Source organism: Zychaea mexicana (assembly GCF_025766255.1).
Source record: "Zychaea mexicana strain RSA 1403 chromosome Unknown BDB00scaffold_182, whole genome shotgun sequence".
Classification (NCBI taxonomy): domain Eukaryota; kingdom Fungi; phylum Mucoromycota; class Mucoromycetes; order Mucorales; family Lichtheimiaceae; genus Zychaea; species Zychaea mexicana.
The window spans coordinates 1-21,067 of NW_026516845.1; the positions used below are offsets into that span (position 1 = coordinate 1).

Here is a 21,067-nt window from a genome sequence, read left to right on the forward strand (position 1 = left end):
TGCTAAACGGCCAACGAGAGAACTCTATCACCAATGATGAAGCATCTCTGGGAATCTCGCCAACAATTCTCCAACCTAGTTAACATTATCATCACGAGGTAACAGAAGGAAGAAGAGTCAGAATCAGGGCTTTGCTCTCATCATCACCTAATGCGGATTACTATCTTGGTCAGTCTCGGGTATGTGTATATCAAATATGAGGAAAAAATCCGGCAGATAATCCTGATCAATGTTCTCTTACATCATGAACAGCAACAGCAACAATTACATGTAAACTCGGTGGTAGGCACACCATCGTCAGTGCACGTCGTAGTCAAGAAACAACAAGTGCAGCAAGAACAACAATGTATTTTCTATATCCAAATTACTGCGTTTATCCAAGCTCATCAATGGGTGCTACCGTGTCAACGAAACTGCGAAGCGGAAACCGAGCAAACGGTGATGGTGAGACTTCACGTGCGTTTGGCAGCTCATCTTTGCCGATGGATTTTCGCTGCGCCGCTGTGTCTGGCGATTACAAGACTTAACCCAGCCCTACCAGTGCTGATGCGCAAAGCATTTTCTTTGATGGTGGCGGCGGCACTTTCAGTAAGACAAGGAATGCGACGTTTGATGCAGCTGATTTACGTATTATATATAATAATAAAGCAGCGCATTACGCATTTACATATTCCTACTAGTGGTACACATCATTGGCAACAGTCGGCTATATTACTAGGGGCAACAAACGATCTAGAACTTCTGTGGTACAATCATCAATTACAGCAGTGGCATCGGACGACCCCGAAAGAAGAAGTAGGAAGAATGAGCCTTGCACTTTTTGTAGCAAAATGTTTTCAAGAGAGCGGGATCATGGACGACATGGAGACACTTCGTGAGAGCCATGTAGAAAGACAAGACTAGTGTGTACGTGTAGCCTGAAGTGAGCACATTGTAAAGGGGAATGTCAGTGAGGTTGCATTCCGAATGCCTCGGGAGATGACAGACCCATAGTTCGGCGTGTCCAACACTGCTTGTCGGCGTAACATGGCATCACCTGGGCTGGCAAGTGACGCTGTCAATTTTCTTTTTTTCCTTTTTTGGATCAGCTGTCCAAGCGAACAGATAAGATATAAAAGCACTGCATGGAAATGATTTCTGCTACTTTGCTCCTCTCTCTTCCTCTCTCTCTCTTTTCTTTGAATCATGAAATCATGAAAATTGTGACCAAGATTTCGAATGCAAAAAAGTACCCGTGCACAGTGTCGACGAGCATAACGATGAATCGGGATGGCCGCGTCCAAAAGTTTGTCGTCTCAGCCAGGACTACCCGTAGCAGTAGAAGCAGTGGCAGTAGCAGCAGTGGTAGCAGTGGCAGCAGTGACAGTAGCAGCAGCAGCAGTGGCAGTAGCAGCAGTGGTAGCAGTGGCAGCAGTGACAGTAGCATCATTGGCAGCAGCAGTGGTAGCGGCAGTAGCAGCAGTGACAGTAGCAGCAGCAGCAGTGGCAGTAGCAGCAGTGGTAGCAGTGGCATTGGCAGTAGCAGTGGTAGCGGCAGTAGCAGCAGTGGCAGTAGCAGTAGCAGTAGCAGCAGCAGCAGCAGTGGCAGCAGTAGCAGCAGCGGTATCAGTGGCATCAGCAGTGGCAGTAACAGCGGTAGCAGTGGTAGCAGCAGCGGTATGTAGTAGTAGCAGTATGTAGTTTAATAAAAAGCATTGCGCTGTATAAAATCAAAAGATACCTCGTCGTTTTTCTGCTATTACGTACGCGTGTACTGTGTGTGTGTGTGTGTGTGTTTGAGAAACTTAAAAATCACCAGGCCTACGAGAATTATGGTGGAGACCTGAGGCAAAGGATGTGGTTATTAGACGCTAACGTCGCTTCCCAACTGTTGTGACGTGTTGACTAATGCATTCACTGTTGACAAAGACGGTTAGAGTGTCCGATGGATACAAGGGGTTATCGTGTATACACGCTGGTTTGGGCTCGTTGCGGCCAGTAGTAGATGCATCGCTCGAGAAATCATTCCGAATGTCATGTCTAAGATGCATAAAGCTTGTTGCCGTGCTTTCCACATTAATTTACATCTTACGACGCCCAGGATAAATCAAAAAATGAACGAGGAGACGCGTTTAATACCACTACTACGTACGGAATGCCACCAACTGCAAAATCTAACGCTCAGTAGTAGGGGGGGTATTAGGATACCAAAAATCCTTGCCGAGTGTTGTTTAGCACTTAGGGATTCCTCAGGCGGAAAAAGGCTACGATACCATTCGTTATACCAAAATGTCTCCGCAGCAGAAATACTCACACCGCAGGCAACAGCAATTGGTTGTCAATAAAGCAAACTCATAAGCCTTACCAAAGAAGGGTTTTCATGGAGCGCGAAAAGCGAGGACATCTTTGTTAAGGTCATTGGCTGGTACAGTACAGGTACTCGACCGCTCACGATAAAGACCAGATGTTGGAGGTCTGACGCACGTTCATTGGTAGCCTTACGTCGAAAATTCATGTTTGCTTTCTGAGATTTTTGAATGCTCTGGAAAGCTTTCCGAGGCTTTCGAAGGCTTCAAAAAGCATCAGGTTACAACCTTTTCTCTGCCGTCCCTGCTACTGCCTACATATCTGCTGCCAGTCATCCTGTATACCCTGACTGCTATTTTCAAACTTAGAACAAAAGCTAAAGCCATCCTTGCTAATTACATGCGCTAAATATATCGAGTAGTGGATGTAAGGAGCAACTCATGCCGACAAGAGCAGCCAGGTGACGACGCGCTCTATAATTTCTTTTAACGTCACATCGACAGGTTGTCGCTCCCTGGCTCTTCTTTCTACTCCTTCTGTTCATCGACATCCTGGTTGTTGCGGCTGTGTCCCTTGACCGTCACTACCACTTCTTTCTTTGACTCGGCCGTTGTGACATATTTTGATTTTGGAAGTCAAACTTACTTGGAGTGAACTTGGTAGCGATTTCCATGTTATTGAATTGGTGCCCTGGAAAAACTTTCCGAAGCACCGTTCATGCATGAAATCATAAGAGATTTTTGGTGTTACACACACTTTCGGAAATGTTCCCACTCGACTCTTGCCCCTTATGCATATGGTACACCGATAAGAGGCAAGCTTCAGTGAACAGAAAAGAACGAAACTCATCGTGATCGCCAAGTAGCGAGATGGGACGAGTGTGTGCATGGAGCCTGGAGCGTCTACAATGTGCAGGTGTTATCGGTGTGAAGCATGGCCCTTGAGAGATTGTCATCCGTTGTTCGCGATCCTTGTGCAACATCGGATGGTCAAACAGGTCAAACTGTGACGCCTACAAAAGAACTGGACTCGACTGCGCATTTCCCTTTCTCTTTCTTCTTCCTCACTGTCGAAAGATCTTTTCCACCTTTTCCACTTCATTGAACGATACCCTTTTCAGCTTCTTTATTGAAGGGTTGCCTTCTGCTACTTGATCCGAGTGGATGTACGTGCAGAATCAGTATTCGTTATTGTTTTCGGCGTACATTTGCGACTTTCATTTAGGATCTTTGTGGCGCAGTGCACGAGTCGCTGTTGCAGCGAGCCCTATCCGTGAGCGCACTACATGCCGTAAAGTTCTTTACCGCAGTGCACTCACAAAGTAAGTATACACGTAATTCCCCCCTTGACAAACTACTCTCACCCATCTTCTTCTATTTGAGGGCTGTCTTCTACTACTTGGGTCCGAGTGGGTGTACGTGCAGAATCAGTATTCGTTATTGTTTTCGGCGTACATTTGCGACTTTCATTAGGATCTTTGTGACGCAGTGCACGAGTCGCTATTGCAGCGAGCCCTATCCGTGAGCGCACTACATGCCGTAAAGTTCTTTACCGCAGTGCACTCACAAAGTAAGTATACACGTAATTCCCCTCTTGACAAACTACTCTCACCCATCTTCTTCTATTTGTAGTGATTTGTTATTGGGAGGTGTAGGTTCCTTTGGAACTGAGGCTTGAGGAGACCAAGGGAGAGCAACCTCTCCTTTGAGGAACGAAGGATTCATATACAAGCCGGTCATTTGCAAGCAACAATAAATAAACGTGTCTTCTTCTGTCTTTGTGTACAATAAATTTTATTGATTTCGTTTCTACTCTCTTGAAGAAGTGTTTCTAACTATCCTGAGCATGGGCTGATTAAATAACTCTTATAATAAATGCTTTTCGAGGAGCAGCTTGCTGCAGGAAACGAGACCAGCCAATCTCTGAAAGGAAATTATGAATTGTGTACAATTGCCAAGTAGCCGATATGCTCTAAACAATGGGTGGATGTAGCTAATAATAGTGTTTTTAACATTTCAAAGAGTAATAAGCAAGAATGACTTACTCCTTCAATACAGCTGAAAAGTATACAAGAGAACTCGCACTGGGTGGTTCAATTTGTGTGTGAAGCGCTATCATCACTACTACAATACGTACACTAAATCATACCGCAGATAAGACTTGGTTAAGAATCATGAGAAAGCAGCAATACGCTACCCTGATATGCTCTTATAGCATTAACATTTCTCGAACAGCTAGAACAGGCGGCATGAGTGGGAGTACAGGGGCATGATTTACGTAAAATAGAGCTGAGTTTCGTGTTTCCCGTGTACAATGCGAAGGCAGAGAGTTGCCAAGAACGTCTTTTACGTAGCCGTCTCTCTTTTTTCTCTGTCTCTTTTCAAATATGCGACGGATACCAACTGTTTGGCTAGCATTGCTAGTTGTTGTAGCACAGCTAACACGGGCGGATGAAAGACACATGGTATGCATTCTTCAATAGCGGGATCGAGCTTACTCGTGATTTACTTCATGCATAATACTTACAAACTTTTTTTTATTATGAAATGTACAAAAAGACCAGCGACGATTATTTTAGTACACAATGCTCGGGTGTATGGAGCAAAGACGCGATTCCAGGTGGTCAAGAAGCTTTCATCAAAGGTAATGGAGGATGTTATCGTTTAAGCACCTCACCTTTTTCTAATACCAAACGCAATAACAACAAACAGCATGCTAATCTGGTCTTCACTTGTGTTTTAGTGACAATGCAACCTGATTCGCAGGGTGAAATTGCCCTTATCATCTACGAATGGCAAGATTTCGACAAAATTGGCACAATCAGTAACATGACAAGAGAGGTAGTGTGGAAAACTCACGTGTCGTGATCTTGTATTCTTCCACTCGTTTTTATGTATAAAGCATCCATATTAACACTATGGTTTAGGTGCAATACATTTGCGACGAGGATGCCATTGCCGAAGAAATGTGCGACCAGTCTCAACGTGGCAGCTTTATTGTTCCTCAAGATGAAGAAAACAAATCGTCCATTTTTACACACGCTTTCGATTTGAGAAAGTCGGACACAGCCGATCCCGAGATTGCACTTTACAAGGTGGAAGAGACAGGGTACTATTGTGTTGCTATCCTACCGTCAAATCCGGGTAACGGCACTGCGGCTTACTTTGATTCTTGGATTGAGATGAAAATGCCATACGGTAACTTGCCAGCATCGGATTATCCAAAGCTATTGGTAGATATTATTGACATTTATGAGGAGAGAGTCCTTTTTTAAAAGGCTTGAAGCTGATTAGTATGTGTATTTTAATTGCTCTTATAACTGCCTTTTTATAGTTTTACGGTATATTCGCCCTTATTTATCTCTGTGTCGGTAAGTAGCAAGTGCAAGTGTTTTCTTGGAAGGCTGTGTAAATTGTGTGCGTTTAAAGCAAGGTTGTTTTTTGTTTAAATGCATGTTTTTAGGTCTCTTTTGGGCTGTTCAATCGTACCGTTATTGGCAGGATATTCTGCCAGTTCAGCATTTCCTCTCGGGCACTATATTCTTCTTGACCGTTGAAATGGTATGCGGATTGTCCTTACCACTGATAATTTACTTGCTCATTTATTTGGTTTGGGAAATAACCTTCTATGATCTATGCTGTAGGCTGTGAACTGGGGTTTTTGGGAAGCATACAATCAAACTGGAAGTGCTTGTAAGTGAACAGTGTGGTGGTCTTGTTAGAGTATGATGTAAAGGGAAGCTAGTGCTAATTATAATTTTCCATTGTACCAGCGTACGGTCTCTTGGTACTAGTAGCATTACTGAGCGCAGGACGAAACAGGTAAAATAACTCTTTAAAGGAAGCGGATCTCACAAGCCTAACTGATCCCTTTATGTATGGTTCTAGTATGTCCTTCTTTATGCTGTTAGTCGTCTGTATGGGCTATAGTGTTGTGAAGTAAGGTTTTCAGTTCATAATTGCGCTCTGTATCTTTTGAGGTTTAGAACGAAATCATCTGACAACTATTGCTGGATTTGTAGACCGAGCTTGGGTTCGACCATGAAACGATGCGTCATTCTCGCATTGACCCACTTTTTCTTTGGTGTGGTCTATTCCCTCGGTGTGATGCTGTTGTCGCCTGGTAAGTCACATCTAAATTGGATTGTTACATGAAGTATATACTTGATTTGATACTAACGAATCACTGCAAATAGAAACGGCTGGATTCCTTGTTCTACTCGTCATCTTTCCATTGGCAATAACCATGTCCGCGTTTTATGTTTGGATTTTCAGCTCACTTACTGCTACTATTCAAACACTTGGTACGATACAAACTCTTCTGTAATGCATCGATTTATCTTTGCTACATACATTCTAACACAAACAACACTTTAATTTAGAAATGCGCAAGCAGCATGTCAAGGTTCTCATGTATAAGCGTGTACACCGTCTTTTAATCTTTTCGGTCATCATGGTCGTCGTGATTTTTATCCTAAACATGTTTGGATTCTCCGGAAGAAATGAAGTGGACTGGGCAGCCAATTCCTGGAAGTGGCGATGGATCATGCTGGACGGTTTGCTCAACGTGCTTTATTTCGCCGTGTTTTTCATAATCATCTTGCTTTGGCGTCCTACCAACAACAACCAGCGATATGGACTTCAGCAGATCAGTCAGGATGAGGAAGAGGCTATGGATCTGGAGAATCAACTTCAGCATTCCGAAGGATTGGGTAGCCGATCTAACCATCCTCACGGACGTGGTATGGAGGATGAGACTGCCATTTTTGAAGTCGGCGATGATGATCTAAGTGATGATGATCACGACAAGGTTCGTTTGGTGAGCGTCTCTGGCCGAAAGAGTGCCGATCGATCTCATCATCATCATCAACAACAACAGCAACAGCAACAGCAAGAGAATGGATCTTCTTCATCACCCCCAGCATATACTGAGCACCGTGCTACTGCCAACACTCGTGATAATAACGAGAGCAACACCTTGCTGAACAGACAAGATGATACAGATGATGATGACGATGATGACCAGTAAGTTTGGAGAAAAGCTAATATTCATAGATTACTTTGCTACATAATTGCTGATTCTCTGATCCTAGGTTGGATGATGACGAGCGAGCCCATCTTACCAAAAACGCACGAAAGTGAAGATCAAGAATAACCAGAATTAGGAGGCTGTACACCCCACACCCCTCCGCACAATCTTTCCATGAATACTTTTGCTATTTAGATAATCATCCATCTGTACAATATTGAAGTTTCCCTCTTTTTTTTACATACATATAAAAAATATATGTATCTGCATTTCCAGACTTCAAGAACCATAAATTTCTGTTGAATATTTATATGTACAAAAGAAAAACAGAAATGATAACTTGATAATAAATGCTACATGACTAGATCTCAACAGGTGTTCCAAAAGATCGAGGTGGCGTTCTTCGAATCTTGCGAGGTGACCAGTGTCGAGTCCATTTGCTCACATCCGCGACGATTGCCTTCAGAGCGGACATTCGACGCTGAAGTTCGCGATATCCGATACCTTCCGGATCTTGATGCCATCGATTCAGCCCCATACTGACAGTTTCATCCTCGTCCGCAAGCGCGTGTCCATCCTTCTTTGGTAATGCAAGTTGGACCCGCTGAATGCTTTCCCGCAAGCGCGCAATGATTACATTACATGATGTCATATAAAAAATCCGAGACGTTCTAGCAGCTTTGACAAGAGCGCGTGTATCTGGGGTGAATGACAAGACGATATCCAAAACCTCGGGTGGAAGGACATCATGCAATGGTCGACAAGGAGCTGTGGCACCGTCTGCTTCTGTATCGTCTCCTCCTTTCTCTGACGGTGGCCTCTCTGTGGATTTTCTGAGTAAAGGTTGCGGCGGCGGTGTGGGCGGTGATGGAGGTGGAAGTTGCGGAAGTAGGCTTAAATTGTAACCTGCCAACTTTTTTTCCCGACACTTGACAATCCTCCGTTTCTGCTGATCGATTAGATTCCATGCCTCGGCCATAGCTTCGATACCTTGCATCTCCAAGCGACACCGTTCGATAAACAGCTTCTGCAGCAAGCGCATGTGATAATATTGACCGGGACCGCGTCCAATGCTGATCGGTTTCGTTGCAAGCGTGCCCGGCTCGACTTCGAGGATTGCTGGCCATAGTTCCGAGTCTGACATGCTGATTTTCAAGCTCTGGCCTAGTAATAAAGCTTGTTCACCTGCAATGAATGGATAGTGCATAAAGGGCGTCTGTTGTTGGATCTGGGCCACTTGATCCTCATCTCCCGGACATAAAACGATGAAGTAGGCGTCGCGTTTAAGCAATAATCGAAAGAACTGCATGTTGATGCGTGATATCATGTTAGACGGCATATGTGGGTTGTTTGTTTATGTATCTATCTATCAGGCCCGAATACGATTGTCGTATTACCTTTTTACGATCGGGCTCGATTTCCCAGACCCGGTGAGTAAAGGGATCGACATATTTGTTTTCGTCTGGTTCCAAACCATACAAATTGAGTATCTTTAATAGCTGAGGGCAAACTGGGCACTCTATCTTTTTCAGGGTTATCAGCACCAAAAGATAATCTTCAGCGAGTTGGCGTACATTCACACGTTTGCCCTTTACATGCAGAGATATAATGTCAATGTCGAGCTCTTTCTACGCTCATGGCGTTTCTTCTTTATAATGTGTACTTACCCTGACATCGGTCAGTTCCCCTTGCGGAAATGTACGAGGCGTTGTCGCCATAAAGGAACCAAAACCTTCGCCGTCAAAATCCATTGCTTTGTTGAATTTTCGTATGTGTACTAATAGGAAAGAAGCTGCGCGATCTTTTGAGAAAAAAGTAAAGGAAGAAGAGTGGGTGCAGCAGCAAGTTTTTTTTTCCTGCGTGTAGGCACGACTTCACAACTCGTGGTCTGCCAAGCGGCAGGTCAGGATTTCGGCGAAACTGAGACCTCCGTAGATCATTTCATTTTAAGATGTGCGTTGATTTGTTTGTTCCGATATGCGTTTAATACCATCCTGACGTACGCTTACCACTCGTCGACCACACTCGAGACACCAGCAGCTTACACACGTTACAAGTTATGTCATTGACAATAGCAGCAGTATCCCCGTTTGACAAAATCTCCACTCTGAAACTCGAATGATCCTCGGATAACCAGATTGTTTCTATTCACACAAATCTTTATCGGACTGAAATACTCTCCAAGCAAAGTTCTGTATGTACACAACGAAAGAGAGAGAAGTGATGGGGGTGGGCGAGGCAGTAGAAAGATGAAACAACAGAGTATTTTTTTTATATGTAGGTAGTGTGAGTGTGCGAGTGAAAGAGAGGGAGAGAAAAAACAAGATAAAGCGTACAAAGAAGAAGAAGAAGAATTAGTTTAGTTGGACACAAACAGGTTCAATCGTTCGGCGACAGAGAGTTGGGTGCGAGTCATGTTTGCAAGATAGACGACCATAAGAAGATCTTGGAGGTGAGAGTTGAACATCTTCTCGAAGGAGGCACTGTCGACCTTGGGGACCACGGAAACAGTATCCATGATGTATCGACCAATGGCGTTGTTGGGTTTTTCCTTGCCATCCTAATATACAAACACACACACGGTCAGTATAGTCACTCATTCTCTCTATCCAACTCTAACTATCCGGAGCTCAATCCATCTTGTCTTGACGTGTAAGGCCTTCATAAGAACTTACCACAACGCTGTCTACATATTCACTGATTCTCTGCAACATTTCTTGCAATTTGCCAACGGCCACTTCCAAATGATCCATATCAGACAAAAGTGATGCCGAACGGTTCTCTGATGACTTTGCCGATGCAAGCATATCCACTGCAATCCATAACATACACTAGGTTAACAACCCATGTTTCAAAAATATCAAAATCCGTTGTTGTCCATCTAGATAAAACTTACATCCACTCCGTTCAGCATCGACATACTTGGTCTCGCATGGTACGGGCAAGTACATGCAATCACCAGGCTTGGTGGAGAAGCCAACGGGTGCGCTATGATGAGAAGTACAAAAATAATTGACTTGGTTTAGGAAACTGAAAATGTTCCTGCACATACATGTCATACGCGACATATAGCAAATCACTCTATTAAGCTAACCTCGTGTATGCTTGCATGCCCATATCATCGCTCTTCAAAAGCATTTCAGTATCAAAAGTAACGTGAATGGGTCGGAAATGACCAGTGTCTTGGGAGAAGATGGTATGAAGGGGAGCACTGGCAGGTGTCAAGTTGGGACCCGTGGTGTACCAACCAAGAATGGTTTCTTCAGGGTTAACTCGCTGGTGCAAATCGTGCATGTTGGTGTAATGTTCTTTGTCTAAAACAATCTGCGAATCTTCTTCGGTGTGAATCACGCTGAACGAGTTTTTGATCTCGACTTCGGTGCCATCGGGGCTGCGTACACCGAGTAAAGCGCCAATCACTTTGTTTTGCTTGTCATCGCGGCGCAAGTAATGGTCCAAGACGGCGAAAAGAACCACGGGGCTCACAGTGCAAGTGAATGGCCGTTGATGAGGTGCTGTCGCAGAATTACCGACCGAAACGTGAAGTGCGTTGGTTGCCATTGTTGTATCAATTGCTGGTTGTTAATCGTAGTCGACAAAAGCCGTCTTTTTAAACAAAAAAATCTTTTAAGAAGGACTTTCAAACTCAGGCCTGCGTAACGGAGAGGTCCATCCCAATTCAACTGGACTACACGTCTTCGCCTCTCCCAATAAAAGTTTTATTGCAGCACTGACACTGCTTCATTTTTGACAACAACAACAACAACAGGCGCTTGATGGGCACAAAGTGAGAGTGATTGGTTGAGCTTCTTATTCAAAATAATTTAGCAGCTACATGGAGTTTGTGAAAGCGCATTGATACAGATGTAATTAAAAGAACCAATAGTCCATACATAGAGATAATCACAAACATTGTTCGAAGAAGGATGCTCCAAGCTGATCATAGTAATAGTCTACATAAGTATACGTGCTTCGAGAGAAAGTTGAGGGCTACCAGGCCTTTTGATACTTTGGTTGAATGGTATTATGATGATGTTAGCAAACAAAAACCATGTAGACAATCATAGGAGTGTGTCCTAAGTTTAGTCTGTACTATAAGAAAGTCGGGCTCAGACAGCCATCTAATTTCCTTCTGCTTAAAACGGTCATGCTAAGCAGTGTCAGTAGCAACAGCAGGTCCACTAAAAGAGAGGTGGATAGAGGCTGCAGGTTCAAGAGATAATAATAATATGCCGCATTGCCTTTGCTGAGGGTTAAAGTAAACAGATAATGCCAACTCATGGTCAATGTACTCTCACGACCTGTCTTAGATAGAATGGCAGGATGATGTGCAACAAAAATTATAACTTCTTTTTTTCGACATGTCACCTTCTTATATGGGCAGCTTTATATCATATCAGTGCCTGCTGCTGCTATCATTGTATTCAAGCAAGCTTTTGATTTCACATCATTGAATCAAGACTGACCGTGTAACTCGTCTATTGGAGTAATAGCTCTTTCTGCGTGTGCTGCCAGCTAACATAAAAATCTTAACAGTAGAGATAGAGCCAATTGCTTTTCAGCTAGCTTATAGCCTATACTCTCTTTCTCACTCTTCCTTGTGACGGGACGCGTAATCAGTAAATAATTAGATAAACCTTCGCAACCATCAATTTGACCTGGTCTACAACATGTTGTCCGGAAGGAGTTTCCGAGAAGGGAATAGGCAATCAACCAATAGCAGGCGAGTAAATGACGTAGATTTTATACTCAAAAGAGCGTTGCGTAAGTGCCGCTCGCATTCGCGTTACTCTTGCTTAACCCAACTTCTCTTCCTTTGCAAATATGGCAACGCTTGAAGATAAATCCTTGTGGGAAAATGACGAAGCCGACGACGACATTGAACTCGAGATTCGCCGTCTGGTTCCTGAAGAAATAAACAACAGAACCAGACTTTTGGAAAATGATATCAAGGTCAGTAGTCTTTAAAGGAGGAACCAATCGCTGATAGAAAACGACACGTAATATGAAAGTTATTATGATATTTACAATGTGTTTTTTTAACATGTCACTCGTACGAATGCAACAAAACAGGTGATGAAGTCTGAAATTGTGCGATTGCAACACGAGCAAGCAGCCATGAAAGAACGAATCAAAGATAACAAGGAAAAGATCAAGATGAACAAGCAACTTCCTTACCTCGTCGGTAACGTTGTTGAGGTAATCATGAAAACTGGTGGAATCGTACCAGATCAGGATCGAATGTCCCCTAAACATATATAAGCTTACTAATACATTGGCGATAGCTTCTCGATGTAGATCCTGATGAAGATGAGGAGGAAGGTGCCAATGTGGATCTTGATTCACGACGGAAAGGAAAGTGTGCTGTCATCAAAACGTCAACGCGCCAAGTAGGTTTTACATGAAGGGGAGGGGTGTACTTATGACTTTAGAGAGGTAAAGTGAAAGAATGATCGTATACTGAACGCCATATTCTTTTCTAGACTGTCTTCTTGCCTCTGATCGGTTTAGTCGACCCAGAAACATTGAAGCCTGGTGATATCATTGGTGTCAACAAGGACAGCTTTTTGATTTTGGACACATTGCCACCAGAGTAAGCAGAAAAAGCATATTGATGCGATTTGCTATGGTGATAAGCGTTAAGCGTACGGGGAGGGCATTTAAAGATATTGCTTTAAGATAAAAGATGCTCATTGTTATCACACGCAAAACCACTAGGTACGATTCCCGTGTAAAAGCAATGGAAGTGGACGAGAAGCCAACAGAAGATTACAACGATATTGGTGGTCTGGATAAGCAAATTGAAGAATTAGTGGAAGCCGTCGTTTTACCAATGACACACGCCGACCGATTCAAGAATATTGGCATCAAACCTCCCAAGGGTGTACTTATGTACGGTCCTCCCGGTACTGGCAAAACGTTACTTGCAAGAGCATGCGCAGCACAAACCAACTCTGCCTATCTCAAGCTTGCCGGTCCGCAGCTCGTACAAATGTTTATCGGTGACGGTGCCAAACTCGTACGCGACGCATTCAACCTGGCCAAGGAAAAGGCACCAGCAATCATCTTCATCGACGAATTGGATGCTATCGGTACTAAGCGTTTCGACAGTGAAAAATCGGGTGATCGTGAAGTACAGCGAACCATGTTGGAGCTGTTGAACCAGCTTGACGGTTTCTCATCAGACGAGCGCATCAAGGTGATTGCAGCAACAAACCGTATCGATATCCTCGATCCCGCATTGCTCCGGTCAGGACGTTTGGATCGAAAAATTGAATTCCCCCTGCCAAATGAAGAAGCACGAGCACGCATTATCCAGATCCACTCCCGTAAAATGAACGTCAACAAGGATGTCAACTTTGAAGAATTATCTAGATGCTGCGATGAGTTTAACGGCGCTCAGTGTAAAGCTGTCTGCGTAGAAAGTAATGTTCTCTCCTCTCCTCTCCTCTCCTTTATTTATATATTTGTTTGTTTGTCGAAATACCGGAATGTTGCTAATCTTTCTCTTCTTGACGCTTTGCTTTGTCTGTAGGTGGTATGTTGGCCTTGCGACGAGGCGCTGTGGAGATTTCACACGAAGACTTTATGGATGCTATACAAGAAGTACAGGCAAAGAAGAAAATGTCGTTACAATACTATGCTTAACCTCCCTCTTTACATGAAAATCAATAAATCATCATCTGAAACCTCGTTCAACCAACGCAGTAGATAACGCAAAAAATAGCAAATCCATGTTCCGCGGCAAATTTTCTTTTCTTCTCTCTTTTCTCTTTCACTCGTCAAACTAAGAAGTGTCAAATCAAACTGATGAGCAATGAGGATTCAAGGACTGGGTAATAACAACAATTCACCGGGGTTTATGTATAATCATCGTATAGTGATTAATAGGTATGTGTCTGTTGTCCAGCTACTTTGATATAAGGATATCCAACGACACCGGCAGAGAAACTTCCTGGTCGTCAACCCCAAGAGATACCGACAGCCATCGAGCTCGTGTTCGATTTCCACAACAGTTTGAAGAATGGATCCAATCATCGCGGGAAGGCTCCTTGGATCCAGATCGAGCAGCAGAAGAGAATTTAAGCAAGTCGCGTAGAAAGCGTGTCCAAGCATACTTGCATCGTAAATTCCCTAGCCGTATCGTTCGACGCGTTTTAAAATGTGCTACAGCTTACTTCATCAGCACGTTATTCATCCTGATCCACCCTGTCGCCCAAGCGCTAGGAAGAGCGCCTTTCTTGGTAGCCACAGGCTGCTTATTTTCTCATCCAGGACGAAGTATGGGTGCCCAGATCGACGCGACCATCATGGCTGTTTCGGGGATCATTTTGGCGGTCGCTTATGGTATGGCAGGCCTTGCAGCTTCAGTCGCATATAACGTCCATCATCCGACAACCTATCAAACACATCCGATCGGCTCGACGGTGAACGCCATTTTTCTTCTATGTGGCATTTTTGGTGCCCAGTTACTACGCCAGATCTATCCAAAATTCTTCTTCTTTTCGCTCCATTTTATGATTGTGCAGGTCTTTACACTTACAGTCGGCACCCAAGCCTTAGAAATACCCTACAAGCTTCCGGTAGAATTTGGCATTTCTCTGCTGATCGGATGCGGAATATCGTTGGTGGTGAATTTGTTTATCTGGCCAGAAACAGCCGTGGATGGGTTAGGTACTTGTATTTACATATTATGCTCAAAAGTCGCAGCCTCTAGTGGCGCTAACAATTCATATTCAAGGACGCGCTCTTCGAGAAACCATGACTAGTAGCAAAGACATGCTTGATATGATTACCAAACAGTTTTTCTTGGATCCTGGTGTAGAAATGCTCCCTTCCAAAACTATCGACGACACAGCAGAAAAGATGCGCAAAAATATGAACAAGGTGCGGACGGCTTACAAGGAAGCCAAGTATGAGGTATCATATACCCGGATTCGACCAAAAGAGCTTGTTGATATCCGTAAATCTTTGGAACGTATTACCAAGCATCTCAGTGCTCTGGGTCGGTCGCTTCAAAGTGAGCGCGAGCTCTTTGACAGCATCTTGGCATCACTTCAAAACGATGATAACCAATACAACAGCAGCAGTGACGATCAACAAGGGGACGGTGGATCAGCAAAGACGGGACCGAAGACAATGATGAGAGCTACCGACGACGAGGATGCGAGTAATACTTTCCCAGACCATTCAACATCACGTTCAACCTCCAGTCTACGAAAAGCAGCCATGCACTACAAACACAAAAGTGGTACTTCACCACAAAGCGCGGGTAATGACGAGCATTATGCTGACGACGAAGACGATTATTCTGAAGAACGAAATCAACGATCGGTATCTTCGCTCAAGGCCTTTCTCAACATACCCAAATTTTTATCACCACAGCCGTCAGTGACAGCACCCCGAAAACGAAAGAAAGCAATCCACTCTAGGAGCGATCAAAATCTACTGTTTACGTATCTTGAAAGTCTGCGCGAGCCATTGACTTCCTTGTCTGTCAAATGCGTTGATGCGTTGATGTGTGTTCGTGACAGCATCTGTCACGAGCTTGGTACACAAACTACGGATGAACCAATATTTGGATCGCTTCCAGGCTGTGGCAAGAAGAGAAAGAAGAGCGAGGATTCCAAAGCCGATGGTGTTGAAGCAAGCAATACAACGGACGAGAAAGACGAAGCTAGACGACAAGAGCACAGACACTGGCATGATACTGATCTTTGTACTTGTGCGGCTGACATGTTACAGTCGCTGCGCCACTTTGATGCAGCAGAAAAAGAAAAAATACGGACCTTGTACGCACATAACAGAACTCGTACGAATGATGAGGCGATCGACTTGAATATTCACGAAGAGCTATTTATGGTGTTCTTCTTTATATTTACTATTCGGGAGATTTCCAAGGAACTGGAAACAATGACACGCAACATGGGCATAATCAAAGCGCGGTACAACAACAAAAGAAAGCGTTTGTATATACCTCGGCCAACGCTTCGGTGGCTACGCAAATGGGCCAGCTCGAGTAACCATCAAAGCACCCGCGACAAGGGCGGCTATTCCCATGGTAAGAACATATTTGATTTGGTCTGACGAGTTTGTTCTATTGCAAAGCGTAAAGTTAATGCTGTTGAAACACAAAAATCTGCGTTCGCTGCTTTAGCTGTTCTGGCTCAGTACACAGAAAACAAAGAACCGGTCAACAGAAATGATTTACAAGATGAATACAGACTTGCTACATTTCAACCTCCCAAGCGGCCAAAGACACGTAGAAGCTCCACTGCAACAGCATTACAGCTACGCAATACCAGAACACGTAGTACTAACGACAGCAGTAGCGAGCGTTCCCTTCGACCACCGAGCACCACAAGCAGCACTCGTAGAAGAGCCAATATTGACACCCGAAAGCACAGCGTTCTGCTTATGGATATAGAGAATCAATTGACTCTCCCGCCTCGACAGCAACACGACGACGAAGAAACCGTGGTTCAACAACGCAAAAAACACGACAAGCATTCTCCTCCTAAAGAACAACAGCCTAGTGAGCAGCGATGGCCCAATGATAAACCACCATTTATCATCGCAATGCGTTATAACATATGGTGCTTTTTGCAATACCTGACAAAGTACGAAGCAAAATTTGCCCTAAAAACAGCTGTTGCAGTTACTTCTTTATGTATACCGGCGTTTGTACCCGAATCTGCCGGGTGGTTCATCCAAGATCGAGGACAGTGGGCGTCTGTTACTGTAATTGCAATTATGAATCCTACAAGGTTAGTGCTGTGTAGAATTATCTTTAGACCATGATTAAATAGGAGCTGCACTCGACTTGGTGTATTGAACATGTACTACGGATATGTAGCGGGGGCACATTGCATGCTAGTGCGTGGAGAGTTGTTGGCACTATAATTGGCGCGATGGTCGGGCTCGCTGCTCTGGCGACAGGTGAAAGCAGCGCCTATGTCCTTGCAGTTTTTGCAGTTCTTTTGGGTACGGCAGAACCAACTTGATCTCCTTTGGTAAATTACTGACACCGGATGTATCATCCTCTATTATTATAGCGGTTCCATTTTTCTACATCCATCTTGGTAGTACATATAACAAAATTGGCATTGTCGTTTTGGTCACTTATGTCGCCGTTGCATTAACACGGTATGCTCAGCCGAATCCAGGAGAGAGTATATATACTACCGTGTGGTATGTTAATATCTATCGACATATATGGTGGACCACAGAATCAAGCATTAAAGGAAATATGTATATATAACAGGAAACGAATGGTCACTGTTATTGTCGGTATTGTTGGTATGTATGTTCTCATTCGCTGCTGCGGATCCAATGTGCAAGGCTGACAAAATCTTATTAATCCACTTTCTTTAAAATACAAATATGTAATTGACCAGTTGCTATGATCCTGAACTCGTAAGTCATACTACGATGGATACAACTTCGCCTGAAACTTAAAAAAAGAGGCTACAATGTACCTGCATTTGGCTGAAATGGGGTTTTCATGCTTTATAAATACATAGTGCGGTATGGCCATTTATCGCGAGACATGCCACTCGTAAATCAGTATCCGGAATTTCGAACCGATTAGGCGAATACTACAACTTTTTAGTAGGAACTTTTCTATACCACGACATTGATGTTCCACCCACTGAAGATGATATGCGCCGATGCACAAAGATTGAAGACAAGATACAAGCATCCATCAATGCAACCTCGGTGCTTTTGGAGCTTACAGACCATGAGCCAAGATTGAAAGGGCCGTTTCCAAAAGAAATATATCGTGAAATGATCGACTCCTGTCAAGCGATCCTCGATAGCCTGGGAAGTATACGTGTGGCTTTGCTTCAGATGCCTTGGATCGTCAAACTTGATATCTGTAATCAGCAACATTACACGTATCGACGGGACATGGTTAGTATATTAGCTATATGAGACGAAGCATGAAGCTGTATGGAGGGGTGTGCCGTTATTCGTTCTTTTTCTAAAATATGATTTAGATTGCTGCATTGATGCTTCATTTTTACACCGTCTCAAGCTCACTGGCTTCCAAAATTCCATTACCAGTCTATCTTCCATCGATGCGAGCAGCACGTATTCGTATCATCAACCGACGCAGAAATGCCAGTGAAGGGGACGACCGTTGGATTAAATTTCAAAACTTATCTTGGTACTGCATGGCTTTCAACTCGTCAGAGATAGTTGACGAGTTGGAACACCTGACAAAATTGGTGCGATTCATTGTAGGCGAAGCCAAATACTCTGAACGGGCAAAGAACTTGGATGAAAAGCTTATACCAAATGAACAATATTGATTATCAATTGTTACATTTCACTAGTAGTGACAAACAATAATGAAGCTATTATTTTACCTGTATGTATATCATATGATAAACACGAATCCATTCATTTATTACATATTTCATGTGATGGATAATGTGTGATTGCCTGTTGCTTCTAAATTTACTCATAATTATCATGGCAGTCGACAATAAAAGAATAGCGTTTAAGACCGCTCCACTTTAAGCAATTTATTATTATTGTTACTGTATCATATGCAGTACTCCGGGCATCGCTCCAGAATACTGTAGCAAGCACCGTCACCGATCGATAAAAACGTTGTTGTAATCATCATGTGGCATGATGAGGCATAAATATACAAATTGGTTGTGTATGAGAAACAAAAGAACTTGAATAAAAATGTCCTACATACTGGCTACCACTATAATAGAAAAAGCTTGTATTTGTCTGAGGATTATGTGTGGATTACATAGTCTTCTAGGTTTCCCTTTCTATTTTTTCTGTAGATTCCAGAAAGTATTTCATACTTGGAGAAGCGTAGAGCAAAGAAGGATTATAGTCGGTAGTATCTATCATAATGCTGAAGAACAGTGTATTACAATACAGATATAAAGACAATAATAGCGGCGCAGTAATACGTGATGTATTTGCTTTTACAGTAGTCGAGAGAACCTGGTCGAGGTCCCAACAGTCGTACTACATGCCAGAATCTGACGATGAAAACTTCGACGAAGACGGTGATGGTGATGTCGCTGACAAGGACAAGGATACCCTGACAATCTACCACTGTGTGCCGCTTGCGTATGTATAACCAGCGCAGCTGTAGCTTTGATCGATGCTCAACAGAACCGGTATGTAGGCTACCTTCCCTTCTGTCCGTTCATGGAGAGGACCACTTCATACATATGTCAACGTATGTTCTCTACACCTTTTTCTCGCAGGATTTTAAGATCGCAACTGATACACCAAAAGACGAACAACAAGCAAAAGGGAGACAGTCATTTAAAGGTGCAAGAGCGACAATTTTCCCAGTGATGACGAAGTGATACTGGAAGTGGTAAGTATGGCTGACGTACTAAGCAAAAGGAGAAGCGTCTTAATCGAAAGGAAAAGAACAGATCATCGAAGGCGCGTTAAAAAGGACAACAAAAATCCCAGCGTCGCAAGCAAAAAGAAAACCAAGAAGAGGGAAAACAATCAAGGAAAAACGTGCTGCAGGGAAAAACGATCAGACAGACAGATCTGGTAGAGCTCAAGACCAAGGTGGGGCAGAGGATCCGCAGGCTAACAATTTGAACTACCTGCCTTACAGTTGTACCCCGGTTTTTGCAACCCCCGGGTTTGCAATTCCTCGTATATCTGCAACTTTTTTTGAAAAATTCAAAAAAAACTTAGTAGCTTCGCAAATTTGCAACTTGCAAATGAGTTTATACGATTTGCACGTTATCGGGGTAAAAACAGCTTCAATTTTTGCAATATCAACTGAAAGAAGCATCTGTTGCGGATTATGAGGAATAAAATGATACGGTTACTGCAAGATAAATATGTAAATATGAAGATGTATTTATTGTCGAAATAAAAATTATTACTTGGTAGTTGAGCCAGTAGAATCGGGACACATATATAGCACTGATTGGGTTGAATCAACAAAAGAAATGAAGAAGATATAAGAAAAAGTGAACACACTACATATAGATATAGAAATAAAATGTTTGCTCAAATGAGCTTTCAACTACATACATCGAAGAAGTCATCAAGGGATGATTGTCGGGAGAATGATTGCTGCCTGAGACTCTCTTGAATCCTACGCAAAGACTTCTTTAAGTCGCAGTCATCGATATTATCCAAAAAGCTCAAAACTCCTGCAATTGCAACCTGTTTTTCTTTCGACGTTGGCCCTGGAATAGGCGAATCAGCGCTTTCGTCCACCGCCCGCTCAAGTGCTCGTCGTAGGTTCGATCCTCTTGCTTAGAGGTGAACTTGTGGAACGATTTTGTCATGCTTAAAAGAGCTAATAATCATCAAACCACTAGACAGCTTAATAAAAGAACGGTCTTATATATGCAAGTAGTAACATTTAGAGCTGTATGAATGTTTCCACAGAACGTATCGTACATAATCTCTGACAGATAAACAATGGGCTAGTGTTAATAGGATGACTTATCCAGTGTCTATTTGAAGCAGAATTGTTTACCCCGTTACTTGCAAATCCTCACTTTTTGCAAAAAAAAATCGGAAAACCCTCGGTTGCAAAAACCGGGGTACAACTGTACTATATAAATATGGATCTTTTGAAAAGAAGCGCGCCGACGGACAAAGATGAAGGAAGCAAGAGACTCTGATCTGTATTAAGAGCAGTTCAGGTTTCAAGAGTTGCAATTCGCCATATCGAAGCAGAGGTTGCGCGAGTCCACAGGCAACTTGCAGACGCAAGATCGCAGTTGTATGTCGC

At 43.3% G+C, this 21,067-nt stretch overlaps 6 protein-coding genes across 6 annotated transcripts; 4 read left to right on the forward strand and 2 right to left on the reverse strand.

The window, feature by feature from the left end:
• Nucleotides 1–150: 150 nt before the first annotated feature.
• On the forward strand, nt 151–736 carry BDB00DRAFT_879607 (uncharacterized protein; the record flags this gene model as incomplete). Its single annotated transcript, XM_053127893.1, has 2 exons — nt 151–588; nt 719–736. The coding sequence occupies 2 exons, from the start codon at nt 151–153 to the stop codon at nt 734–736; spliced, it is 456 nt and encodes a 151-aa protein (XP_052972757.1).
• Nucleotides 737–5,251: 4,515 nt separating this feature from the next.
• On the forward strand, nt 5,252–7,314 carry BDB00DRAFT_776192 (lung seven transmembrane receptor-domain-containing protein; the record flags this gene model as incomplete). Its single annotated transcript, XM_053120264.1, has 9 exons — nt 5,252–5,518; nt 5,620–5,656; nt 5,749–5,846; nt 5,930–5,978; nt 6,083–6,107; nt 6,174–6,224; nt 6,308–6,408; nt 6,482–6,589; nt 6,668–7,314. 9 exons carry the CDS (start codon nt 5,252–5,254, stop codon nt 7,312–7,314), a joined length of 1,383 nt encoding a protein of 460 aa, XP_052972758.1.
• A 361-nt stretch (nt 7,315–7,675) lies between these two features.
• On the reverse strand, nt 7,676–9,271 carry BDB00DRAFT_934191 (uncharacterized protein; the record flags this gene model as incomplete). Its single annotated transcript, XM_053129145.1, has 3 exons — nt 8,982–9,271; nt 8,712–8,903; nt 7,676–8,617 (listed from the first exon to the last, which is right to left on the reverse strand). The coding sequence occupies exons 1-3, from the start codon at nt 9,063–9,065 to the stop codon at nt 7,676–7,678; spliced, it is 1,218 nt and encodes a 405-aa protein (XP_052972759.1). The 5' UTR covers nt 9,066–9,271.
• A 76-nt stretch (nt 9,272–9,347) lies between these two features.
• BDB00DRAFT_948202 (maintenance of mitochondrial structure and function-domain-containing protein) lies at nt 9,348–10,981 on the reverse strand. The gene is made up of 4 exons (XM_053129543.1): nt 10,409–10,981; nt 10,211–10,302; nt 9,990–10,126; nt 9,348–9,874 (listed from the first exon to the last, which is right to left on the reverse strand). The coding sequence occupies exons 1-4, from the start codon at nt 10,873–10,875 to the stop codon at nt 9,674–9,676; spliced, it is 897 nt and encodes a 298-aa protein (XP_052972760.1). The 5' UTR covers nt 10,876–10,981; the 3' UTR covers nt 9,348–9,673.
• Nucleotides 10,982–11,923: 942 nt separating this feature from the next.
• BDB00DRAFT_860028 (Psmc3-prov protein) lies at nt 11,924–14,117 on the forward strand. The gene is made up of 6 exons (XM_053125970.1): nt 11,924–12,267; nt 12,388–12,513; nt 12,600–12,704; nt 12,798–12,907; nt 13,033–13,739; nt 13,850–14,117. The coding sequence occupies exons 1-6, from the start codon at nt 12,139–12,141 to the stop codon at nt 13,960–13,962; spliced, it is 1,290 nt and encodes a 429-aa protein (XP_052972761.1). The 5' UTR covers nt 11,924–12,138; the 3' UTR covers nt 13,963–14,117.
• A 351-nt stretch (nt 14,118–14,468) lies between these two features.
• Nucleotides 14,469–18,802, forward strand: BDB00DRAFT_860031 (Fusaric acid resistance protein-like-domain-containing protein). Its single transcript, XM_053125971.1, has 9 exons — nt 14,469–14,988; nt 15,056–16,375; nt 16,472–17,081; nt 17,171–17,298; nt 17,370–17,505; nt 17,579–17,613; nt 17,712–17,730; nt 17,838–18,228; nt 18,315–18,802. The coding sequence occupies exons 1-9, from the start codon at nt 14,598–14,600 to the stop codon at nt 18,627–18,629; spliced, it is 3,345 nt and encodes a 1,114-aa protein (XP_052972762.1). The 5' UTR covers nt 14,469–14,597; the 3' UTR covers nt 18,630–18,802.
• Nucleotides 18,803–21,067: the final 2,265 nt, after the last annotated feature.

Excerpts from the sequence above, each read along its gene's own strand:
- BDB00DRAFT_948202 (XM_053129543.1), bottom strand. The coding sequence starts at position 10,875 with ATGGCAACCAACGCACTTCACGTTTCGGTCGGTAATTCTGCGACAGCA. Across the intron at positions 10,303-10,408 it reads GGCATGCAAGCATACACGAG|CGCACCCGTTGGCTTCTCCA; the intron begins GTTAGCTTAATA and ends TTCTCATCATAG. Across the intron at positions 9,875-9,989 it reads AATATGTAGACAGCGTTGTG|GATGGCAAGGAAAAACCCAA; the intron begins GTAAGTTCTTAT and ends TTTGTATATTAG.
- BDB00DRAFT_860028 (XM_053125970.1), top strand. The coding sequence starts at position 12,139 with ATGGCAACGCTTGAAGATAAATCCTTGTGGGAAAATGACGAAGCCGAC. Across the intron at positions 12,514-12,599 it reads TCGTCGGTAACGTTGTTGAG|CTTCTCGATGTAGATCCTGA; the intron begins GTAATCATGAAA and ends CATTGGCGATAG. Across the intron at positions 12,908-13,032 it reads TTGGACACATTGCCACCAGA|GTACGATTCCCGTGTAAAAG; the intron begins GTAAGCAGAAAA and ends CAAAACCACTAG.
- BDB00DRAFT_860031 (XM_053125971.1), top strand. The coding sequence starts at position 14,598 with ATGGGTGCCCAGATCGACGCGACCATCATGGCTGTTTCGGGGATCATT. Across the intron at positions 17,299-17,369 it reads AGTTTTTGCAGTTCTTTTGG|CGGTTCCATTTTTCTACATC; the intron begins GTACGGCAGAAC and ends CTATTATTATAG. Across the intron at positions 18,229-18,314 it reads ACACGTATCGACGGGACATG|ATTGCTGCATTGATGCTTCA; the intron begins GTTAGTATATTA and ends AATATGATTTAG.